Source organism: Calypte anna, chromosome 18, assembly GCF_003957555.1.
Source record: "Calypte anna isolate BGI_N300 chromosome 18, bCalAnn1_v1.p, whole genome shotgun sequence".
Taxonomy (NCBI): Eukaryota; Metazoa; Chordata; class Aves; order Apodiformes; family Trochilidae; genus Calypte; species Calypte anna.
In genome coordinates this window covers 6282045-6303169 of record NC_044263.1, presented here as the reverse complement: position 1 = coordinate 6303169, position 21125 = coordinate 6282045, and the positions used below count along the sequence as shown (strand labels likewise).

Below are 21125 nucleotides of genomic sequence, written 5' to 3'. Positions count from 1 at the left end.
CCCCACCGAGCTGCGGAGCGAGGATCTGCCGGGCTGCGCCGGGCCCTCTTCCTTCCTTTGTGCATCCCCCAGCCCCGGGCAAGCCGTGTCCCCCGCCCGGCCGCCACCTCTCTGCTTCCTCCCCTTCCCGGAGCCTCCCCCGGCTCGGGAGGCAGGAGGAAGCCGTTCCCCCGGGGCAGGACGAGCCGAAGCAGCGGCGAGACGCCGGGTGCCACGTCGTGCCACCCCCTCCCTTCCCGGCTGGGGCACCGAGGCCGCATCCCCGCCTTCATCCCGGGCCGCATCCCTCTACCCAGCCCCACATCCCTCCATCCGGCCCCGCTTCGCATTTTCCGCGGCGGCGGGATCCCCTTTGGCGGATGCTGCGCGTCTCCCCGGGCCGCTGGTGCTAAATGCTGAGCGCCGACAGGATGGAGGAGTTTCAGAGCGAGGAAGAGGAGCCCTGGTACGACCAGCAGGACCTGGAGCAGGGTAAGGATGGAGACCCCCCGCCAGCTGCCAGGGATGGAGGCCCGGGGGGATGCAAGGGCAGAAAAAAAGAGGGCAAATCTCAGTTACAAATAGGGGGGGTACCTTCTGTCGAGACTCGTATTTGCTGGGCAAAGCCAGCGCCTCATCCTGCAGCAGCATCTCTGTGGAAATCTGGGCTCCACTGCTCCACGCCAGTGTCCTGGGCATGGAAAGTTTAAACGAGGTGGAGAGGGGCAGGGAGCCCAAATCCATCCTGAGCACCAGCAGGGTAAAATTCAGCTGTGTTACAGCCACAAGGAAGGTGGTTCCCCAGAAAACTTGCTGCGGGCAGCATCAAACATGGGTAGTGATGACATTGCTTTCATCTCAGGGCAGCTGCAGGTAGAGTTAGCAGGCAGGAGTTAGAAATTCATACATCAGAAATCATGAGTTAAGCTGAGAATTCTGAAAGTCTTTCTCAAAAGCTCTTGCTGTCCAAGCCTAAATCCTAAAGGATCTTCAGCTTCTAAGTCCCCTAATTGCTTCTGGAGATTTTTCCAATCAGTCATAAATGCAGGAGAAATTGGGAAGGAGGGGAAAAAAAAATCAAGGCCAAGCTTCAGACAGCAGAAACAGCCTTGTTAGAGGATAAGCCTTCACTCGTGTAGTTTGTTTTGAAGTAACTGTTCCTACATTTGTGTTAGTCCTATATAATGTTTATCCTATGGCGGGACAGTTGGTGACTGTGGGTATCTGGGGCTTCCTTGTGGTTTGGTTGGTTTTTTTCTTATCTTAATATTTTGAGTCAACACGCAGTAAGTAAATAACTGGAAGAAATTCCACTTCAGGCCAGTGGCTCAGGAATGACTGAACTGATTGTCAAATCATTCCTCCCTAACTCCAGCCCCTCTCTGACCCGCTGCACTATAGGTACAGTAGTTATATATGTTTTATCCAGCTGACTGTCAGCAGGAATGTATGGTCCAGCTGCAGTGCCTCTGCCCACCATCATTCCAGGACATTATGTCATGATTTAAAGTTTACACAACTTCAGCTGCAGGGCAGAGGCCCAGCAAAGAATAATAACCAGACCCCCAGGGATTTTTCCAGCTGGTTTTTAAACCCCGTTTCTCAGATAACAGGAAGTGTCATTAGCTGGATACTGGGCCCTGGGCTTTGCAACACAACACTCAAATGAAGCCAGGGCAGAGCATGGAGATGGAGCTATCAGCTGAACAAACAGTGCAGCCTTTGAATGCTCAGAAATTCACATTTCTGGGTGACGTCTTCATGTGGCTCACAAGGGAGCTGGGCACTGGTCCAGGGGCCAGATGCAGGCTGAGGAACAGCAGAACTACAGATGAATACAGGGAGTGTTGAACAACACAGGACCAATTGGCTTTTTTAGCCTGACACTGGTCCTGGTGTCAGGTTCATGAGTCAGCACTGACACCCTACCACTAACTCATAACAGTAAAATAAACACCTGCCTGCTGCAGGCAGGTGCCCTGTTCTGTCCCAGCACTCCAAATGCAGAACAACGGCCTCCAGGTGGTGGATAGGCTGGGGACAGGCTCCACTTTTGAGCACACACAGGACTGGAGGACAACACAGACCCAAACCAAAGCCCAGCTGAGGGGTTTGCAGCCTCCTGTACAAATGGGCGCTGCACAGGCATGCACAAACTCAGAGGGAGAGATGGGGAAGGCTTTAACTGAAATCAGCCAACTGGAAAGGTCCTACGGGGTAATTACATCCGTAATTAATTTGCATGGCACACAAAGCATCACGAAGGACAGTGCTAGACTCTGTCTGCACACATTGTGCCTCTGCATTACAGCCAGAGCAGCATCCAGAGGTCTTTGGTGACAGGACAGCTGTGAAGCTGAAAAGGGAGGGGTGGAAGTAGGGTGGAAGACATCCAGTGTAGCACGATGAGGAGGAGGTGGAGGGCCAGCCTTACAAAAAGGATCTGCATGCCAACAGCCCAGGGTCACACAGAAACCCACACCTGGCAGCAGCACCAGGAAGGCAGAGGACAAAAGCAAAGGTGGGAGAAATGAGGAGCAACCTAAGCTAGGACAGCAGAAAAGGTTCTCCTGTGCACCAGTTGGTTCTGGGCCTTAAACGTCATTTCACAGGATCATAAAATATTTATTACACTTACATCCAAATCTGTTTGCTAAGCACTGGCTGGCTTAACTGGGAGCTCTATGAGGACTGTGTTAATTAACCAGTTTAGCACCACAGAGGAAATCATGCCTCCAGCTACACCTTGTGCACCTCTTACTTTCCTCCCCATCCTCCACAGAGCTTTGGCTTGCTGAAGTAACTCTTTTTCAAGAAAACAAACCCCAAATGCTCTTTTTTTTTCCCCCCTCAAGTGCCCACAGCAACTGCCTACATCCACCACGTGCCTTGGAGGCAGTAAGGTCTGGTTGCCAGCCCCAAGGTCCTTCCAGGATTGCCAAAATGAAGCTGGTGCCTTTCGGATTCCTTTGCCTGATATGCTGAAACCTGTGTGTCCAAAACCTGGTACCCAGACACCTTAGCACATAGAAGCAGAGGCTCAAATCCCATCCAGAAGACTTAATGACAAGGAAACAGTAGCGTTGTCCTCTGAGGTGTTTCATTCTCAGGATATTCCCTCTGGGGAGGTTTTCTGATTTGAAGGAATTGGTAAAAATGGAGTTTCGATTACTTGGTAGCAGAGCTTTGCTTACTGAGAGGACAAGAACAGATAGCAGGGCTGCTTTGGTTCAGCCACAGCCTCACTTCCCATGGGCAGGGGAATCTGTGCCTCTAAGTGTTAACCCCAGAATCCAGTGGTGGGGAACCTTTTCCAAGCCATTGGGAAGTGATGATGTGGCTCCGGTTGCATCATCCCCTGTGCAGCACAGGGTGTACGTGCAGCCAGACCCCAAGAGAATGAATGAGCTAAAATTAGAGTGTCTGAGCTGGGGATAAGTGGGGGCAACTTTTCAGCTCATCAGAAGCATTTGTGTTTGGAACAGCTGAGTGCCAACTCAATCTGGATTCAACCCCAACAGAGACCAAACCCAGCAGCTCTTTGCCAGCCACTTCCAGCCACTTTCACCTCCCCTGCAGCAATCTCCTAAGATGAGTCCTCCTCACAGACATCCCCTTGCCTTCCCTGCTCTTCCAGACTCCCTGTCCCCCAGCCAGCACTCAGGTCTAAGCCAAAGGGAAGAGTGCAGCCCAAGAGGAGGGCTCTCCAAGCCACCCTTGTGGTCCTTGGAGCTGGAATACAGCCCAAATGCTGGGGCAATTCCTTCTGTGTACATAAAGGGGTCTCACACAGCTCTGGGCCAGCCAGCAGGGCCAGAAGTAGCACAAGGACCAGCATATCACCTCATTGCCACCATGAGACCAACAGTCCTCTCCTCCTGGGCAGCCACAGAAACTTTTGGGGCAAACCATCCGCAGTGCAGGCTTAGGACTTCACAGCTGTAACCTCTAAAGGTCTCCAGATTTAAGTATCTTATTTTAATTCCTCCTCCTGCTGCCAAGCATTCGATTTCTTGCATGCTAAGAAGGAAAATGACACAAGGTGCTGAGCTTGCACCACTCCCAACTCATCCCCATAAAGACACAGGGTCACCAGCACTCCAGTGACACCTTGGCATGGGGATGAACCCAGGGATCAGTGCTAAGCACCCACTGCCTGATTCCTGCATCACCCATGGGGTGCTGGTCCACAGGGCCACAACCCAGCACCAGCTTGTCCAAGGGATTCACTGCACTGAGCAGCAGGTACCACTCCAGATTCTCTTCCTCCTGATGCACTTTCCCAACAATCCAGCTCAGGGGACAAGGCATGCAGCTTGCCTGTCCTCCAGGAGTTCAGTGGTGAACTCGCTGTCCTTCCTCCCCAGCAGGAAGCCAGAAGGATGGAGTTTTGCCCGCAGTAGCTGAGCCACTGATTTATTCAGCAGTGCAGTACAGCAGGTAGCTGGTGGAAGTGGAAAGTTTTCAGTGACTAATTGCTGAGCTGCTCAGGAATGACAAGAGGGACTAGAGAAGTCACAGGAGACAAGGAAATAAGAGGACAGCCAGGCTAATCTGAGGAAGGGATGAGAGCCTCCAAATCAGGGGAGGAAAAAAAAAAAGAATATATATATATATAGATGTATTTTCCTAGAATAAAAATTCCCCTGTTACTGTGTAGGTAGCAAGAAAATGGGGCATAAGAGACCCACACCACAGCTTCCAGAATCTCCTCCCCTCCTGATTCTCACAGAAATTCCTTTCTGCATCTGCTGAGCCCCAGGCACATGGGACCAGCTGTGGAAACTGGTAGTAGAAGAGCTGCTGGAAAGGAAAGAAGGAGGCAAAGGGGAAAAAAAAAATCAGTTTTCCATATCTCCCATCCTAAACCAGTCAGCTCCCAGTGGCACTTCTCTTTGGCAAGGCTGTCTGTGAAGGATTTATGGTCCAAGTCTAGAAGAACATTTCCCCCAGCAGCCCTGAGCCCCAGGGACTGGGAGCCACCAGCACCCTGCACAGGGAGCTTGTCCCCAACCCAATGCTGCTCCTTCCCTCCTGTGCCAGGCAGTGCTGGCTGGTGACAGGGCACTTGCACTGACTCAGTGTGACAGTCAGGGGCCACTTAGAGTTGTGACAGCACCCGGGACTGATCCTGTTCCTGCTGAGAGCAGTGCCAGTGCTCAGGACAGAGCACTCACTCCAGCTCCTCTGCTAAAAAGTCTTTCCCTGAGCAGCAGAGTGCCACGTCCCCACCTCACATCACACACAGCATTAGGGCTTCCACAGCTTCTGCTTAATGCATTTGAAAACATGGATGTAGGCCAAGAATTTAGGAAGATATCTCCAATTAAAAAAAAAACAAAACCAAAAACAACAAGGCAGAACTGGAGGAATGAGACCAGATGTTACACAACTGCCAGGCTGTGCACAGCTGGGAATTCTAAACTGATCTTATGTTAAGGCTTGTTGGGTTGTTTTGGGTTTTTTTGTCTATGCATATCTACAAAACAGTTATAAACCTTCTCTCCAAAAGGTGACAGCTCTTTTAATGGTTTAAACATCCTGTTTCTCTGATGTCTTCTGGGAAGTCATTATCCTGAGTTTAGTTTATCCTGAGTGCAGTGCAGCTGCCCTGGCACTGCCTCCTCCCTGAAACTTTCAGTCCTTTGGGTGAGCAGTATCCAGGTCCATGCTGACCCCATCCAATTCTGCAGCTGCAGTGATGGCAATTGGAGCCAGAATGTTATCATGTCACCTTCCAGCTTTTCTTGTTCTGCAAGCAATCCCTGAGTCCCTGGAAGGCTGGGAGGCAATGGCCGAGCTCTGGTCCCTGCAGGAGGAGGCAGAGCAAGGAACAGCACAAGATCATCCCCTTGAGCATCAAGCCTCACAGCAGAGCTGCTCTGGGGACACTGAATTTGGTGCTGAGCTCCTGAAAGAGGCATTGTCCTGCATCCTGCTCAGGACCAGTGATGGGCATGGGTAACATCATCTGGTGTTGGTGATGCAGCCTGCAAGTACCCATGGCCAAGCAGGAGGCAGCTGAGCTGTGTGTGAGCTCAGCACCTGGGGGAACAGAGCTTCAGGGCATCCCCCAGAGATGGGAAGGGAGCAGTGATGGGACACAGCAGGATGCATTGTGACACACTGCAGCCAAAGAGAGAGAGAAAAGGTGGACAGGTTCCTGCTGCTGCTGCTGCAGAGGGTCAGGATGTTTTCTGCATTTAGCTGTCACTCATGGCTGTGGAAGAAGGATCTTCTCTCCACTGGCACATGAGAAGTAGCAGGCAGGAGTCAGCAGGAGCTGGCAGGGATCTTAGGGACTGCTGCAGCTCCAAGGGGCTCTTGTGCTGGAACTTGGTTGCTCCCCAAGACACCAAACCGTGCAGGTCAGTGGCCCCTCCTGTCTCCCAAGCAGATGGGAACTGGCTGGCAATGGCTCAGAGCAGGGGAATACCTTGTGTGAGCATGAGCAGGGCTGGAGAGCTGAGGTGGCTGTGGGACACTGACCTGTCCCTTGTGGGCTGCCTCGGCTTGGGGCTCTGCACCTGCACAGCACATCACCTGAAGTCTCCCTGGAGTTAATCCTCCTTGTCCTTCCTGGGTCAATTACAATCTCCTGCCCCTAAAACACACTGGGAGATGAGATTCCCACATGGCACCAATCCACGTGTCTGTGTCTTTAGCTGCAGAAGAGTAAAAGCTTCTATTCGTGGCTCTCTGCATCCCAACATAATTAGTTGGAGCTTTGCTGCCCAGAGGAGAGCTGCAAGCAGGAGAACACAGCCTTTCTCCCTTCTCATTCCTTGCTTTTTCTCCCCAACAGCTCCACTTCCAAGTATTTATTTAGGACACTTTCTGATCCAGGTGCTCTATCAGAGCCTCTGAGTCCCTCATCACTGAGCTCTTTGAAACCATTTTAGCCTACAAGGCAAACACAGGCACCGAGGCTGTTGAGATAAGAGAACAGCAGGGAAAGACACAGATGGGGCCCCAACCATGGTCCAATAACATGCTCCGTGTTATCATGCTCTAACAACTTGGCAAAACACACCCTGATTGCTGCAGGCACAGGGATGGGACTGCCCTGTGCCTGTTTGTACAGACACATACAGTTTATAAGCAGAGGGAACCATCCTCAGTCTCAAACTTACTGTTTAGGAGAGGCTTTGGGGCACAGAATGATAGAGGGCAGGAAAAAAAAAAAAAAAGATGAGTATCAATTCAACCATCAAAAATGCTGATAATCATTAATCATAAAAGATGCTGAGGAGCATCTGGGAAGAATAAAAAAAGGAAGAGCTGACAGAAAGGAAACACTGAATGTAGGACTGAAAAATCCAGCAGGCAAGGAAAGGAGCAGCAGGGGCTGAGAAGGCTGGGGGGCTTCCCTGCAGCACAGTGCAGGGCACACAGTTCACCCTGAGCCCTTTGTTGCGTTTTTCCAGATCTTAGTGGTGCCACTTTTGCTCAGGGGACTGCACAGAGGGACCTGTTCCTATTGTGCTGTGCTTGCCTCTAACCCCCTACAAACCACATCCCTCTGCCACCACCCAAGCTCCCCCCTACCTGGGAAGCCAAAGGCAGCCCAAGGGTATGTCACACAAAAGAAAGAAAAGGGAAAGGAAAAAAGCAAGCAAGCAGGAAATCCAACAAATCTCATGAGGCCAACAGAAACACCCGTGTGCCCAACATCAGCTCAACCCAGCCAGGGTCTGCAACAAGGAAGAGAAGAGGGAAGAGATGGCTGTGCCCTTGCCTGCTCCCAGCCAGCCCTGCCAGAGTCCTCTCTCCCCTTTGCTGCATTGGGCTGCTCTGCAAAGCAAACCCTGCCTTTGCAGTACACCCAGTTACACCAATATGCAAGTTCCCACAAAAAGCACACAGAACATCAAGTGATTTGGGTAGGAATTTCCAAGTTATGCCCGTGTAAAAGGGATGGAGAATCCACATACCCCCTCCAGCAGTAACGGGGTAGGGGGCTCTCTAAAAGCTCTGCTTGACCATTGCAAACACTTCCAGCTGTGGAATGGATGTGTTAAAAAGGCTTTCTGCTCACCCAGACATGCCTCAGGATGTTTTCATGATGCTGTCACTTGCTCCTCTGCACCTCAACATGTTCCATTGCAAATAAAATACTTATAAAGGCCAAACACCCAGATTGCCTCCATCATCCCTGTCATGGAGCAGCAGTACGAGATACACAAAAGCAGCTGATCTTTATTGTAATAGACTCAGACAGCACAATCCCTCGCAACAAAAAAGAAAAATAAATGAGTAGCAAGTACACCCTACCCTGGGGTAAACCAACACAGCATCATTTATTTAGATTTTGAAAGGAATGATTGCACTTACCCTTGACTCTAAGTACCCATGTGTAATGGAGCAGATAGCAAATGCAATTAAACTAAACGTCAACAGCATTAAACATCAGTTCTTAACTCCCAACCTACCCCATCCATCAACTAACAAGCACCCCTCAACTTTCTTCAGAGACCTCCATGCCAGAGCTCTGCTCCCTGCTCTGTACCAGGTGAATCCAACACCTGCAGCAGGAGGGAAGCAGCCCTGCCCACAGCCCCAGCTCTTTAGGAAAGGACAAGAAAGGGACATAGAGGCTTAGCTGAAAAGAGCCTGCAAAAACATGCTCCATAAACCCCTGCTTTTTAGCTTTATGAGCCAAAGGATTTCTAACAGCCCTTTGGCAAGGCTGCCTCACCAGGATGGGGAGAGGGATGGGATACTGAGGGGTGAGGAACAAAGCAGCCCCTGCGGGCACGTTCTCTCACAGCCTAAACACATGAATCCCTTGATGTGAGACAGATGATGGGGGAGAGCCCAAAGCAGCTGCTCCAGATGGTGGCTTCCTCCAGAAAGCTGTATTTACTGGGACCATCTGAACCTGACTGGATCATCCTCCCGCCCAGAGCCAGACTTATACTCCCCCAAAGCCAAAACCAAGAGATGCTGGAGGAGGGAGGAGGCTGTAGCAAAGACTGCTCTGCTCCAGCAGCTGCAGGGCAGCACTGGGAGGGCAGACCCCAATTTTGGTGCCTGATTGCAGGCTGAGGCTGGAGAGATGCTCGGCTGGGCAGTGCACATCCCAGCATTGCCACGGGATGCTGCAGTGAGGAGAACACCCTGCAGTTTGTTCCTCGGCCTCTTTCAGTCAAAGAAAACCTGCTGCAGGTCTTGGGTCAGCATTTTGTCAAGTTTTTAGCAGAATTGTTCCTGGGCTGGTGATAATCTCTCCAGCTGCCTCCTGGCTGCACCGCCCGCCCGTGCTCCCCTGTACCGCCCTCCGCTTGGCTGCAGCTCCCGCTCCTTTCCCACCATATGGTCCCTTCTCTTCCCCCCCCCTCCTTGCTCAGGCTCCTTTCCCATGGAAGCTCGTCGGGAAATGCAGCTTCCCTCCCTCTGCTTTGCTCTGTAGGCGCAGCTCTTTGTTTGGGGACACCGGGTGTCTCCTTGCCTGGTGTTAATTAGCCGGGTCACAGGGCTAATGAGAGCCCCCGGGCCCCGAGCTGGGGCTGCCTGGGGCTGTTTGCGTTCCGGGTTCTCTCCCAAATAGGATTTGGGCAACGCTGGGTTTGCGTGTTGGGTGTTTCCCTGTGGTGCTGTCAGGCACACGGAGCTGACACCCGGCACACCCCCTGCCCATCACTTCTGCATCGGGAGGGAAAGGGGGGGAAAGGGGGAAGGGAAAGGGAAAGGGAAGAGGAAAGGGGAAGGGGAAAGGAGGGAAGGGGGAAAAGGGGGAAAGGAGGCATCAGCAGATCTGATAAATGAGAACAACCTGCACAGCACTGGCTGGCAGTGGAGGAGCAAAGGGGAATAGAAAAGTTGTGTAGAAACCACAGCATGTGGTAGAGAGAATCCCCAAACTCCTAAAGGGATCTTTCCACCCACCCCAAACAACCTGCTGAGAAATTCACAATCTGGTTTCCAAGGTCTTGATGGAGAGGAGCAGTGTGCTCTGCCAGCCCATGCAGAACCACAATTAGTGCAGAGACCAAAAGAGTCTGCACAGTTTAAAGATGACAGGAAAGCACCTTAAAGATGACAGGAAAGCACCTCCCTGCAGCATCCCCTCCTACCCCATGGTCCCACAGCCCGGGGAGACCCAGTGTGAGGAGACAGATGAGACAGGATTACAGGGGATGCTTTGGCTGACAGGCAGAGGGTGAGCGTGAGTGTATATGACAAGGACTGAGGCAGTTATAAGACTGGAAAAAAAACCCAAGTATTCCCCTATGTCCTTCAAGCCTGGAGTCTCACAGGCCCTGAAGCTCAAAATGGAAATGAAGAATCAATTTCCTCCGCAGAGCTCAGCCCTGTTCATTCCTCTTTCCCACTTGTCCCCAAACACTGCCCGTTTCCCCCATTAAATTATTGCTGACAGAGCCCTTTAAATTACAAAGCAGGATCTTACACTGCCTAATCCACTTAACTCAACCCCAGCTGATTAAATTGAATGCCATATGGTGGGAGAGCACTGGTGTAATCCACAGGGACAGGGACACACTTGACTCATTACCTGGAGCACAGCATGGACCCTTCTAGCTACTCACCTCTGGGCTGGGGTCCTGCATGGTGCAGAGGGATGGGATCTGCAAGGTGCCCATCTGCAGCCATGGCACCAGCTCTGGCAAGGTGGCTGGGCCATTAAAAACAGCCCCAAGCAGCTTAGAGGTACAAATTGCCCTCCATCTCTGCTGGCATCTGGCTGTTCCCTCGTCCCCAGCTGGTGTAGCAAACACTCAGTCTCCCAAGGGCACTTTGGAAAGTAGAAAAATTGGTGCTTGGGGAGTGAAAAAAAAAAATTAAGTGGAGGAAGGTCTGTCCGTGGGAAAAATTGGAAATATCTTGATTGGGCTGATAGGTGGGAATGCAGCCCTCAAACCAGGTCACTGTGCAACAATGGGGATTTTAATTAAAAAGGTCAGAGTCCAGAATCTGGAATAACACCCTGCAAGGGAGGCTATGGCTGGAGAGCACATTCCAAAGGTAAAGGGGAGGTTGGAGGAGACATGGAGCAGCTGCTGGCTGGGCCACACCTGTGCAGGCAGCCCTCCAGCACCACTCAAGCTGCTTGGAAAGAAACATCCACACCAATAACACACCAGCACTTCCCACAGGGCAGTGCTACCCACCAGGAATAGCCCATCCCAAGCCCTGGCAGCACTCCTCCCAGCCAGCCCCGTGTCCCAGAGTTTGGTGTCAGTCTCATTTTGTGATGTGCCATTGCAAATGCCAGAGATCAGTAATTTTCCCAGGCTCAAAATACATCCTAAGTATCCTGGTTCTCCCTCCTCTTGTCCTGGGTGACCAAGTATCCCCCTTTCCCCATCAACTGCACAGCTGAAATAAATCCTGGAGGAAATTACAGATGCTCTCAGCCCTGGCAGAGCCTTTGGCAAATGCATCATTAGCTGCAGACCAGAGGAGCCTTGTGATGAGCTGAGAAAATGCCAGGGCAGGAGTCCCAGGTCCCCTCACACACTCCAGAACTGCCTGTCCTTAATTATCTGAAACTGCAGGATAACCACATGGGAAAGAGCACTAAGACACATCAGGACCTGTTTCCTTACTTTTTTGAAGATGTGAGGTCATATTTTCAGTCTAACACTGTAAGAGACAGAATCTGCCCTCTAAAAGCCCCAGCAAAGCCAGGAACTCCCATGATCACAAGTCAGGCTTCAAGGGGACAACCAATTTCTGTGAAAGCAAAGGGACATTACCAGAGCCAGCTGGGCCATCCCAGGATCCCAAACAGAATCACCTGAGGTTCTCAAGCCTTGGCCAATGCAGGACTCGCAGGATTCTGGAGTTTTTTCTTTACCCAGGAGGCACCAAACCCCTTATTTTAAGCTGACCACATTATCAACATCTATTTTTCCTGCACTTCTCCCCAAATCCAACTATTTCAGTAGCTTCCTAGGGGCATTTAGAGGTGGCAGAGAGTGAACACAAAGCAGTTTGTCCTCATCCTGGAGCTGCCCCAAGGAAAGAGCCACAGACCTGGGCAGCAGATGCAGGAGGTGTTTCAGTGACCCCAGGGCCAGGCGTGGGTTTATTACTCCTGTCAGTCTGTTAGGAGGTGATGGATGGGGGCTGACAGGGAAGACAAGGCACTCCCTTCATTAGGGATAATAATATAATTTACAGCACATCCTCAAGGCCCCCAGGGCTTTACCAGCTCTCATTCTGTGGGATGCTGAGCCTGAGAAGCTGCAGACATCCTGAGTTGACCCTCCCCTTGCTCCTGCAGCCCAGTAAGACAAAAAGAGGTCGGATCCTGGATGTCCCATAAGCACACATCAAACCCTGCCAACAGAACCAGCGCCGTGTAAAATGTCACTGTGTTTGGTGGGGTGGCACTTGGGGACCCCCACATCCCCCCCACCCCATGGAGTCATCAGAACCACAGCAGCTTTGTCCCCTCTGCTTTTCAGACTTGCATTTGGCTGCAGAGCTGGGGAAGACCCTGCTGGAACGCAACAAGGAGCTGGAGGACTCCCTGCAGCAGATGTATGCAACCAACGAGGAGCAAGTGCAGGAGATTGAGGTAGGGACAACAGCAGGGACAGGAGGTGCTGGGCCACCACTGCCACCCAAGGGTGGTGGTGGGAAGGGGCACTCCCACCAAAGCCAAGAGCTCAGACAGCAGGAGAAAGAAAGGGATGCACCACGGGGATGGGAGTTAGAGGCCATCCCACCTCTGGAGAGGATTTCCTTTCCCTCTCTTTTCCTTTCCCTTTCTTTTCCTTTCCCTTTCCCCATGAACTGGGATTTTCCCCCTTTCTCACATCCCCACCCACTGCCCAGATGTGCACACCAGATTTTAGCATCTCGAGCATATTTAGCCTTTCCCTGCCCATCCTCCAGCCTTCACAGTCACTTCTCTTTGCTCTGCTGCTGCTTTCCCTTGATTCCAGTTATTCATAATCACATTTGTTCCTAGCTGGCCCCTTGGCACCCCATAACACAGCTCCCTTTGTTAGAGGCATAAAATAGCTCTTTCTCCAAGAGCTGCAATCTAAACCACCATTTCAACCATCCTTTGGGGTCAGGGCAGTATTTCCAAGTGCCAGCAGAACTGAGATTAGAGGCTTAAACCTGCTGTGCTGGGAAGTTTTTCATCCACTGGAAAACTTCTAGGAATCTGTGAATTAAAAAAGACTGGAACCCCCCTGATTAAAAAGACACAGGGCAGAGGAGGGCTGCGAGGTCGCAAGAGCAGCACATGATGGCTGCAGGGATCTGACAGGCTGACATCCAAGGAAACTGGTGGATAAATTTAGCCATCCCTCTCAGCAGCCCTTCAGGAGAGCATCCACCATGGATTTGGGATCTGGTCCCAGGTCAGGGTGAGAGCTGGGATAGATGCCCCTCTCCAAGGCTTTGCAGGGTAAAGTCTTGTACTTCTCACAGGGCTGGGTCTGGGAACACACAGAAGCCATGAGACTCCTCATATTTCACTGTCTCAGAGTTTTAGCTGAATTCCCAAGGAAATGCAGCTTCTGCAATTGATCTTCCTGGCAATCCAGTAACCAACACACCAATTTCAGTCAACGTTGGTGAAGGGGTCACAGTCCCAGGGATATCAGCTTTCCCTGGGTATTGGGAATAAAAATAGCAATTGAATGGAGAGAGAATGATGTTGGTGTCCTTCACAGAGGGCAGGGGCAGCTCAACCTTAGTTTGGACACAAAAGTATTTACAGTGGGCAGGGATGCAAATATTTCACCTGTGCAAGAGGCTTCAGCCAGCTAAAGGATAAATCAGCCACAAAACATTATCAGAGGAAGAAAAGGCTGTAGGAATTTCTGCCAGTGAAGCAACTTGGATTTTGGATGTGGGGTGTTCCTGTTTTGCTTTTTTTTTTCCTGCAGTACCTGACCAAGCAACTGGAGATGCTGCGGCAGATGAACGAGCAGCACGCCAAAGTCTATGAGCAGCTGGACCTGACAGCACGGGACCTGGAGCTGGCTAACCAGAAGCTTGTGCTGGAAAGCAAGACATCCCAGCAGAAGATACAGTGGTATGGCCTCCCCTCCTCCCACCACAGTGATGCTGGGACCCAGAGACCTTCATCCCACCTTGCCCCTGCCCCAGAGCACAGCCTGTCCTTGCTGTTTTACCCACGACCAGGCAGGTTTTACAGCTGTTTGCAGCACATGCTCGTGGCACTGCTGCCTCTTGGCAGAGATCAGCCACAGCACAGACACCCCTGGGACAGGGGCTGGATAAAGGAGAGTCTGTAGCTGCCAGGAGAGGGGCACAGCAGCCTCTCCTCCTCCTCCTCTTTGCTTGTGTTTCCTTGAGGAAGAGGCACATAACAAGACCAGGGAGGTCCCCAGCACCCAGCCCAGCAGAAACACAGATCCAGCATTTAGCAAACCCCTGGCTAGTCCGTGTTTAAAAAACCAGTTTGTCAATAACTTTTTCTTTCCTAAACAGGCCTGTGATCAAGGTCATTTCTGGGAGCAACAGACTGAGCCGTGTCCTTGCAGCTCAGCATCTTCTGCAAATGCCTCTGCAGGGAGGGAGTTTCAGAGCAGAGTTTTACAAACTGCCTTCACAGCCAGAGCAAAACTAAATCTCTGCCTGGTATTGCTGTTTTTATCTACAATGAGAAACAAATGGAGGAGTAAATTGCTCACCTCCTTGCTTGAGCCTTTTAGTGCAGAGATACTCCAGGATAGCACTTGTGTCCCAGGGGTGACTGCCTGAGCCAAGTGATTTGAGAATGAGAGCCTCAAATCATTGGGATCCCTGCTTCAATCCCCTGCCCTTTTCTGCAAACATCTCTTCAAAAGTGACCACACAGAGAAAGAACAACCACAGCCATGACAAGCCCTGTCACACTCTCAGGGCACACACTAGAAACTGGAAGCACCTCCCGTAGCCTGGCTGTCTCTGTAGGGAAAAACCACCTTTTGAGGACTGGCAGTGCCTGACTCCTCACCTCTGCTCCATCCTCTCTCCACAGCTTGACAGAAACAATCGAGGGGCTGCAGAACCAAGTGGAGGAGCTGCAGAAACAGGTGGAGGAAATGAGGAGCTTGGAGCAGCTCCGAATTCGTCGGGAGAAGAGAGAGCGGCGCCGAACCATCCACACCTTCCCCTGCCTTAAGGAGCTGTGCTCCAGCCCCAGGTACTGAGCTCTAGCAACCCCTCCAGCCTTCTCCCCCAACTCCTCTGCCCATGAAGAGGGGATGCAGTGGGTTAGCCCAAAACCCCACCTACATCCCCACAGAGATCTCAACTTCACATCAGAGCCCACACCTCAGTGCTGGAGGTGAAGCTCCCCTCCTCCTACCTCAGCAGGTAGTGTTGGTAAAGCAAAGCCTGCATGATCCCAGCATCAGCAGTGCCTCAAATGGGGAGACACAAGTTCTTTTCAGAGGGTGAGAACGTGAGAACAGCCACCCAGGAGCATCTGGATGCCTCATGCAGCTGCACTGGGCTAGGCTGCTGGGGACAGGAACTGTCTGGGCATCTGGGACCCTCTTGGAACACGGGCAGGAGCTGGGAAGGAACACTCACTGGGCAAGACACATTGCTCAAGCCCTAGACAGCTCAAACCACCCAGTAGCACATTGTGTTCCAGCCAGTTCCAACCCTGCTGACAGGGACTAGGACCTGAATTACACTAGACCAGGTTGCTCAAAGTGTCCCCAGGGAGGTTTTGAGCAAACTGACCTAGTGGGAGGTGTCCCAGGGAAGTTGGAACTAGATGATCTTTAATGTCCCTGCTGACCCAAACCATTCTAGAATTCTATATGAAGAAGACCCTTACCTCAAGCTGCCCATGAAGCTTCCCTGCCCACACAGCCCATTTTCCTTTTGCAGTTGTCTTTCAGCACAGGACCAGCACCTCCAGCTCACAGAAAGCAGCTGAGATGGTGCCTTTTGTCCTCCAGCACCCCTCGGGAGCACCAATCACACATCAAGGTGCTCCAGGTGCTGCCAAACACCTGCAGCACTATTGCACACTTAATCCTCCTTAAAACCCATCCATTGTGTTAATTTGCTGACCTTGTCAGGGCATTTCTTGCTCAGCTTTGTCCATAACTGAGGTTTCTTTAAAAAGAGAAGCAATCAATAAACTTTGTTAGAGAAAGCATCTCCTGCCAGAGGGTATCAGCAGAAGACACTGCAGTGGCAATGGGGATGTTATGAGGCCATGACCTGACCCCCAGCCAAATCCACTTAATGTCTCCATGGTTCCATTCCCCCAGTCCCACTCTCACCCCCCAGTGCCTCGGGATCTCAGTTCAGCATCAGCCCCATGGCTGGCTCTGAAGGTCACACTGCCCTTCAGCAACTTGGGAATCTGCTCAATCCCCCTGCCACCAGCCATGCCTCCCAGGGGAGGCCACACTGCTCACTCTGTTCCAATCTGTTCTAACCAGGCAGGAGGCCATGGGCACTTCACTGAGGAGGAAAATCCAATATTCCAACAGCAAAGCAGGGGAAGGGGGGAGTGTGTGTCATCATTTCCCAGGCAGTCAAGAAAGGGCAAAGCTGTCAGAAGCCCCTGTCTGCCTCCCTTGCTGTATAAACCCTCTCCCATTCTCTGGAGCATGTCCCAGACATGGGACAGCAGAGCCTCTGCTTCTGGTTTTTAGCTGGGTGGGGTTTGGGGTTGTTGGCAGATGCAGTGAGCAGTTGGTGAACACCATGATGTAGTGAACAGCTGATGAACTCCAGCAGGAAAAGCTCAAAGCCTCCCATTTTCAGCTCTTTACCATTCATCCTCACTTCATGGCACCGTAGTGACTTGTTCATCAACCACACGAGTCCTTTACCTTTAGGGCTTCATCTCCCTCTTGTCTTTCATCACTGCCATCAAACGAGACTGCAGGATCTCTGAGACAGATTTGGCTGTGTCCAGAAGAGGCCCAGACACACCTTGTGGTCTCCTGGCACATCTGAGGAGGAATATCCAACTCCATGAGCCCAGATACTGACTTGGTCACCCCCTGTCTGGGCACCAGCACACTTACTTATGTGACTGTCACTTGGTCAGACTCTCCCAAGGGTTTTTCTTCTCTTTCAGGTATGAGGACGCATTCCAAGTCCACAGCCCTTCCACAGAGTTCAACCAGAAGCCACTGGAGAGGGAGAACGAGCGTCTCCAAGCCATGGTGAACTCCCTGAGGTCCCAGGTCAACCAGGAGAAGCAGCGGAAGGAGAGGGTTGAGCGTGAGTACAGCTCAGTTATCCAGGAGTACTCGGACCTGGAGCAACGGGTGTGCGAGATGGAGAACTGCAAACTGCGCATCAAGGAGCTGGAAGCAGAGCTCCTGGAGCTGCAGCAGATGAAACAAGTCAAGAAATATCTGCTGAGCAGAGAGGACAACCTGTCTGAGGCCCTCCTCGAGCCTCTCAACAACGCCCCAGAAGCAGATTACATTGACCTCTCCGAGGAGGAGGGAGGGAAAAGCCAGGGGCCATCAATGACTCCTTCCCCCAACCACCCCGTTCGGAAAAGCTGCAGCGACACCGCCCTCAACGCCATCGTCACCAAGGATGCCGTCAGCAGGCACGAGGGCAACTACACCCTGCATGCCAACAACGTGAGGAAGAGGGGGATGTCCATCCTGAGGGAGGTGGATGAGCAGTACCATGCCCTGCTGGAGAAGTACGAGGAGCTCCTGAGCAAATGCCGGCAACACAAGGACAGCGTGCGCCACACGGGCGTCCAGACGTCCCGGCCCATCTCCCGTGACAGCTCCTTCAGAGACTTCCGAGGAGAGGGGCACGAGCTGGAAGAGAGGAAAACCATGGAGAAGACCATCAGCAAACACGTGGACGCGGTGGACAAGAGGCTGGAGCAGAGCCAGCCCGAGTACAAGGCTCTTTTTAAGGAGATCTTCTCCCGCATCCAGAAAACAAAAGCAGACATCAACGCCACAAAGGTGAAAAACAAGAGCAGCAAATGAGTCTCCTGCCTCTCTGCGACCCCCACCTGCAATCACAGCAAACGAGTCTTCTCTTCAGCCCCAGGAAATGCCTCGTGGCCCCACTGCTTTGAAGGTTTGAGAGGTCTACAAGCAAGAAAACATCACGGAGACTCGACTCACTTTTTTTTTATTCTTAAGCTTAAGCTCTGGACAACTCCTTGGGACAATTGTACATTGTAGTTAGAGGATGCCAGAATGACAGATCTCTGCATGAGTTGCTGCCGCTGCCAGACACCACAACAGCAACGTAAAACACACGACAAAAAAAGAAAACCAATCACCTCCCTTCCCCCTTTTCCCAGTTATCTGCAAGCAGAAGCCTGGATGTCCTCCAGCACCCAGCAGGAGGGCAGTGCTGCAAAGTAAAACAAAAGCCATCAGGACTTCAGGGGCTGTCCCAGCACACCAGCCCAACCCTCCACTTTGGTTTTATGGCTAAGAACCTCTGCTTGCACTCGAGAGACTTCTCTCTACCCCTTCCCCACAGGGCAGTATGTTCCTGCTATTTAAGTAGTTCTCTTTATCAGCCAGGTTTTTCAGCTATTTACAATGCAAGCTCCTTGCAACTGGAAAAACTTGAAGAGAATCATAAAACTGATAGTTCTGTCTTCATCAGCATCATGTAGTATTTCAGTCCATACTCTCCAGACTTCGTAGGCAAATGGGATTTCCTCACTTGAAATCTGCCCCAGTATTTCCACCCAGGTGGAGCACTGTGCTTGATAGGAACTTGATGACCAGGGCTTTCCCATGAGCTAGACAAGAAGTGCTATTACAGGACCAGAGACATCTTCCACCCCACGGGCTGGGTCCCAGCCCTCTGGCTGTCACTGCCCCATTGTAGCAAACTCCCCCAGTACAGCTCCCATGGGCTTGCAAAACTGGCTACCAGGGGCTTGCAGAGAAGGACAAAGCCTCTCAAGGGCGTGGGGAGCTCTGGCCCTGGTGGCTCTGGCACTGATCACACAGTGTCCCACACTGCTGCTCCCAACCCCTCCCCAGCCAAGGGGACAGATTTCCATTTTCTGCTGATAAGAATCTTCTCTTGGCCAAGCTACTGTCTCCCAAGCTGCCATCTCTCATGTTCCTGTTCACTTTCCAGCACTGAAATCTCCTCACTTTGGCTTCCACAGACATGCAAACACAGCCAAAAGGCCACTGCAGTCTCAGGAATCACCAGTTCCCATTTTTTCATGGATTTGATGTTGACCCCGTGTGGTCAGACGTGCGTTTTAGGCAGAGGAGCAGAAGTTCCATCACACCTTAGGCAACACCCCGAGCACTGAGCCACAGGAAAGAAGCAATTCAGTGTAAGCTTCCTACTCTGTACCTGCCTGGAGACAAACTTCAGGCCAGATTTGGATTTTATTTTCACTGGCTTACACCCCAAAACCTTAGGGTAACAGTTGGGATTTTTGCGATTGCCATAAATAAATGAGAAGTTGACTTTGGAGTAGGACAAGGGTTAAAACATAATTATCCTCCAAGCCTTGATTTTCTGAAGGAGATACCTCTCTCCCATGGAATTAATGCAAAAATATCCCCAAAAATACCCTCTTGGGTTATGCTGAGTACCATGGAGGTACTGGCAGGAGTGTGATGCCCAAACACCCACTCCAGGGGTCTCCTCCTCAAGCACCCAACCCCTCCACACTTCCATGCTCTGCATTTTCAGGTGCCCTACGGCCCCAAACTCAAAACCCTTTAGGAGCCAAATGCACGACTGTGGCTACCAGCTCTGTAACAGTATGGAGAACCTTCATGCCTTATTTATTTATAATGGAAAGCAGTTGTCTAATAAAATAAATAAAACCGAACAACAGCAACAAAAGCAGTGCTGTGATTTTTCTCACCACCCAGTTAATTCAACATTTGCAGCAGGGGACAGCAGAAGCAGTGTTGGTTTAAGTCAGGCAGTGTTTACTCTGCACTCCTCTGGCTGCCTCAGAGGTGGGGGTAAGGATCACCTTCACTTTCCATTTTTAACAACCCTGTGTGCATCAGCGTCACAGCTCAGTGTACAACAGAATAAACACGTTTTCAAATGCTTTCTTCTCTTCACAAATAAGAAGAAACACCACTATCCTCACAACTGAGACCTTCTTTACAGCTCTTTTTATTTTTAAGAACAGCAGAAGAATTATTTCTTTCATTTTTCACATACGATTTGGGTCAAGAAAATGCTTCAGGCTCCTTTGCAGCAAGCAGAGTGACTGTGCCAAACCATCCTGCTGCATTATTTATATAACATACACTTTATACACTTGGACACTAACATTTGCCACATGATAAAACCCCTTCTTTTGTCAACTCAGAAGTCTCTGTAAAACCACACAGTTTCTAAGCTTGTAATTAGAATTCTATTATTGTTCTGCTCTGCATCTTGAAAGCCACACACCCCAAAATGTAACTCCCTATTAGTGTTTGGCTTCCCAAAGGCACAGCTGCCATCTAGCAGCACTTCGTTCAGCATTTTTTCTGAAGCCAAAAAATGTTAGTGGCCATACACATATATATATATACATACACATCCTGATGACTGTGAGTCAGAGTCACTTGAGTTTTTTATTAAGTGTGGCTTTCAGCAATCAAGAGGAGGAAAAAATAAGCATCTTCTGGCCTTCTGTCCCACCTTCTATCCAAACTTTTCAAGTTGCTTTGAAAATACCAAGGAAAACAGCACAGCTCCATTATGAGGTAAGAGGAGGGTATTAAACAACCACACTGCTCAGCAGAGAAATGGGTCTAATAGGGAGCAGCAGGTACTTAATAGCTCACCCCAATGACTCAGGACAGAAAGAAAAATAGTACATGTCATTAAAAGGGATGAGGAGAAGTATGCTCTAATAGGAAATTATGATTAATTTCAGAAGCAGGAAAAACCAATGACCCTATTCAGCTCACATCATTAAGATCAGGAAGGTCACAGCTTATCAAGAATTCTGTTTTAAGCTGAATTTGACAGATGACATTTACACAAATGCATTTCCATCAGATCTTGTCTGGCTTCTCACTTCACCACCACTTTGAGTAACCCTTCAGAAAAGCAACCACCATTTCAGAGATGGAAGCACAAATTCTGGGGTTTTACAGCACTCAAACTCTCAAGGGGAAAGAGAATTCCTGATTCTGCAGTCTTCCCTTTTACAGGAGCTGAAACCTTCTGGCAGATCCCTCAAAGTCCTGATTTGC

The 21125-nt window shown here is 50.8% G+C and overlaps 1 protein-coding gene across 2 annotated transcripts; it reads left to right on the top strand.

Moving 5' to 3' along the window:
• CDR2L (cerebellar degeneration related protein 2 like) lies at nucleotides 1–19754 on the top strand. Of its 2 annotated transcripts, XM_008494488.2 has the most exons (5): nucleotides 1–471; nucleotides 12414–12526; nucleotides 13854–14002; nucleotides 14954–15118; nucleotides 17027–19754. In XM_008494488.2, the coding sequence occupies exons 1-5, from the start codon at nucleotides 393–395 to the stop codon at nucleotides 17910–17912; spliced, it is 1392 nt and encodes a 463-aa protein (XP_008492710.1). In that variant the 5' UTR covers nucleotides 1–392; the 3' UTR covers nucleotides 17913–19754. The 2 variants fall into 2 exon arrangements, with proteins under 2 accessions (XP_008492710.1, XP_030317442.1); XM_030461582.1 differs by lacking the exon at nucleotides 12414–12526 and having other exon boundaries at nucleotides 391–471; nucleotides 17027–19745.
• Nucleotides 19755–21125: the final 1371 nt, after the last annotated feature.

Coding starts and splice junctions, on each gene's coding strand:
- CDR2L (XM_008494488.2), top strand. CDS start 393: ATGCTGAGCGCCGACAGGATGGAGGAGTTTCAGAGCGAGGAAGAGGAG. Junction 14,003..14,953: donor TCCCAGCAGAAGATACAGTG/GTATGGCCTCCC, acceptor CTCTCTCCACAG/CTTGACAGAAACAATCGAGG. Junction 15,119..17,026: donor GAGCTGTGCTCCAGCCCCAG/GTACTGAGCTCT, acceptor CTTCTCTTTCAG/GTATGAGGACGCATTCCAAG.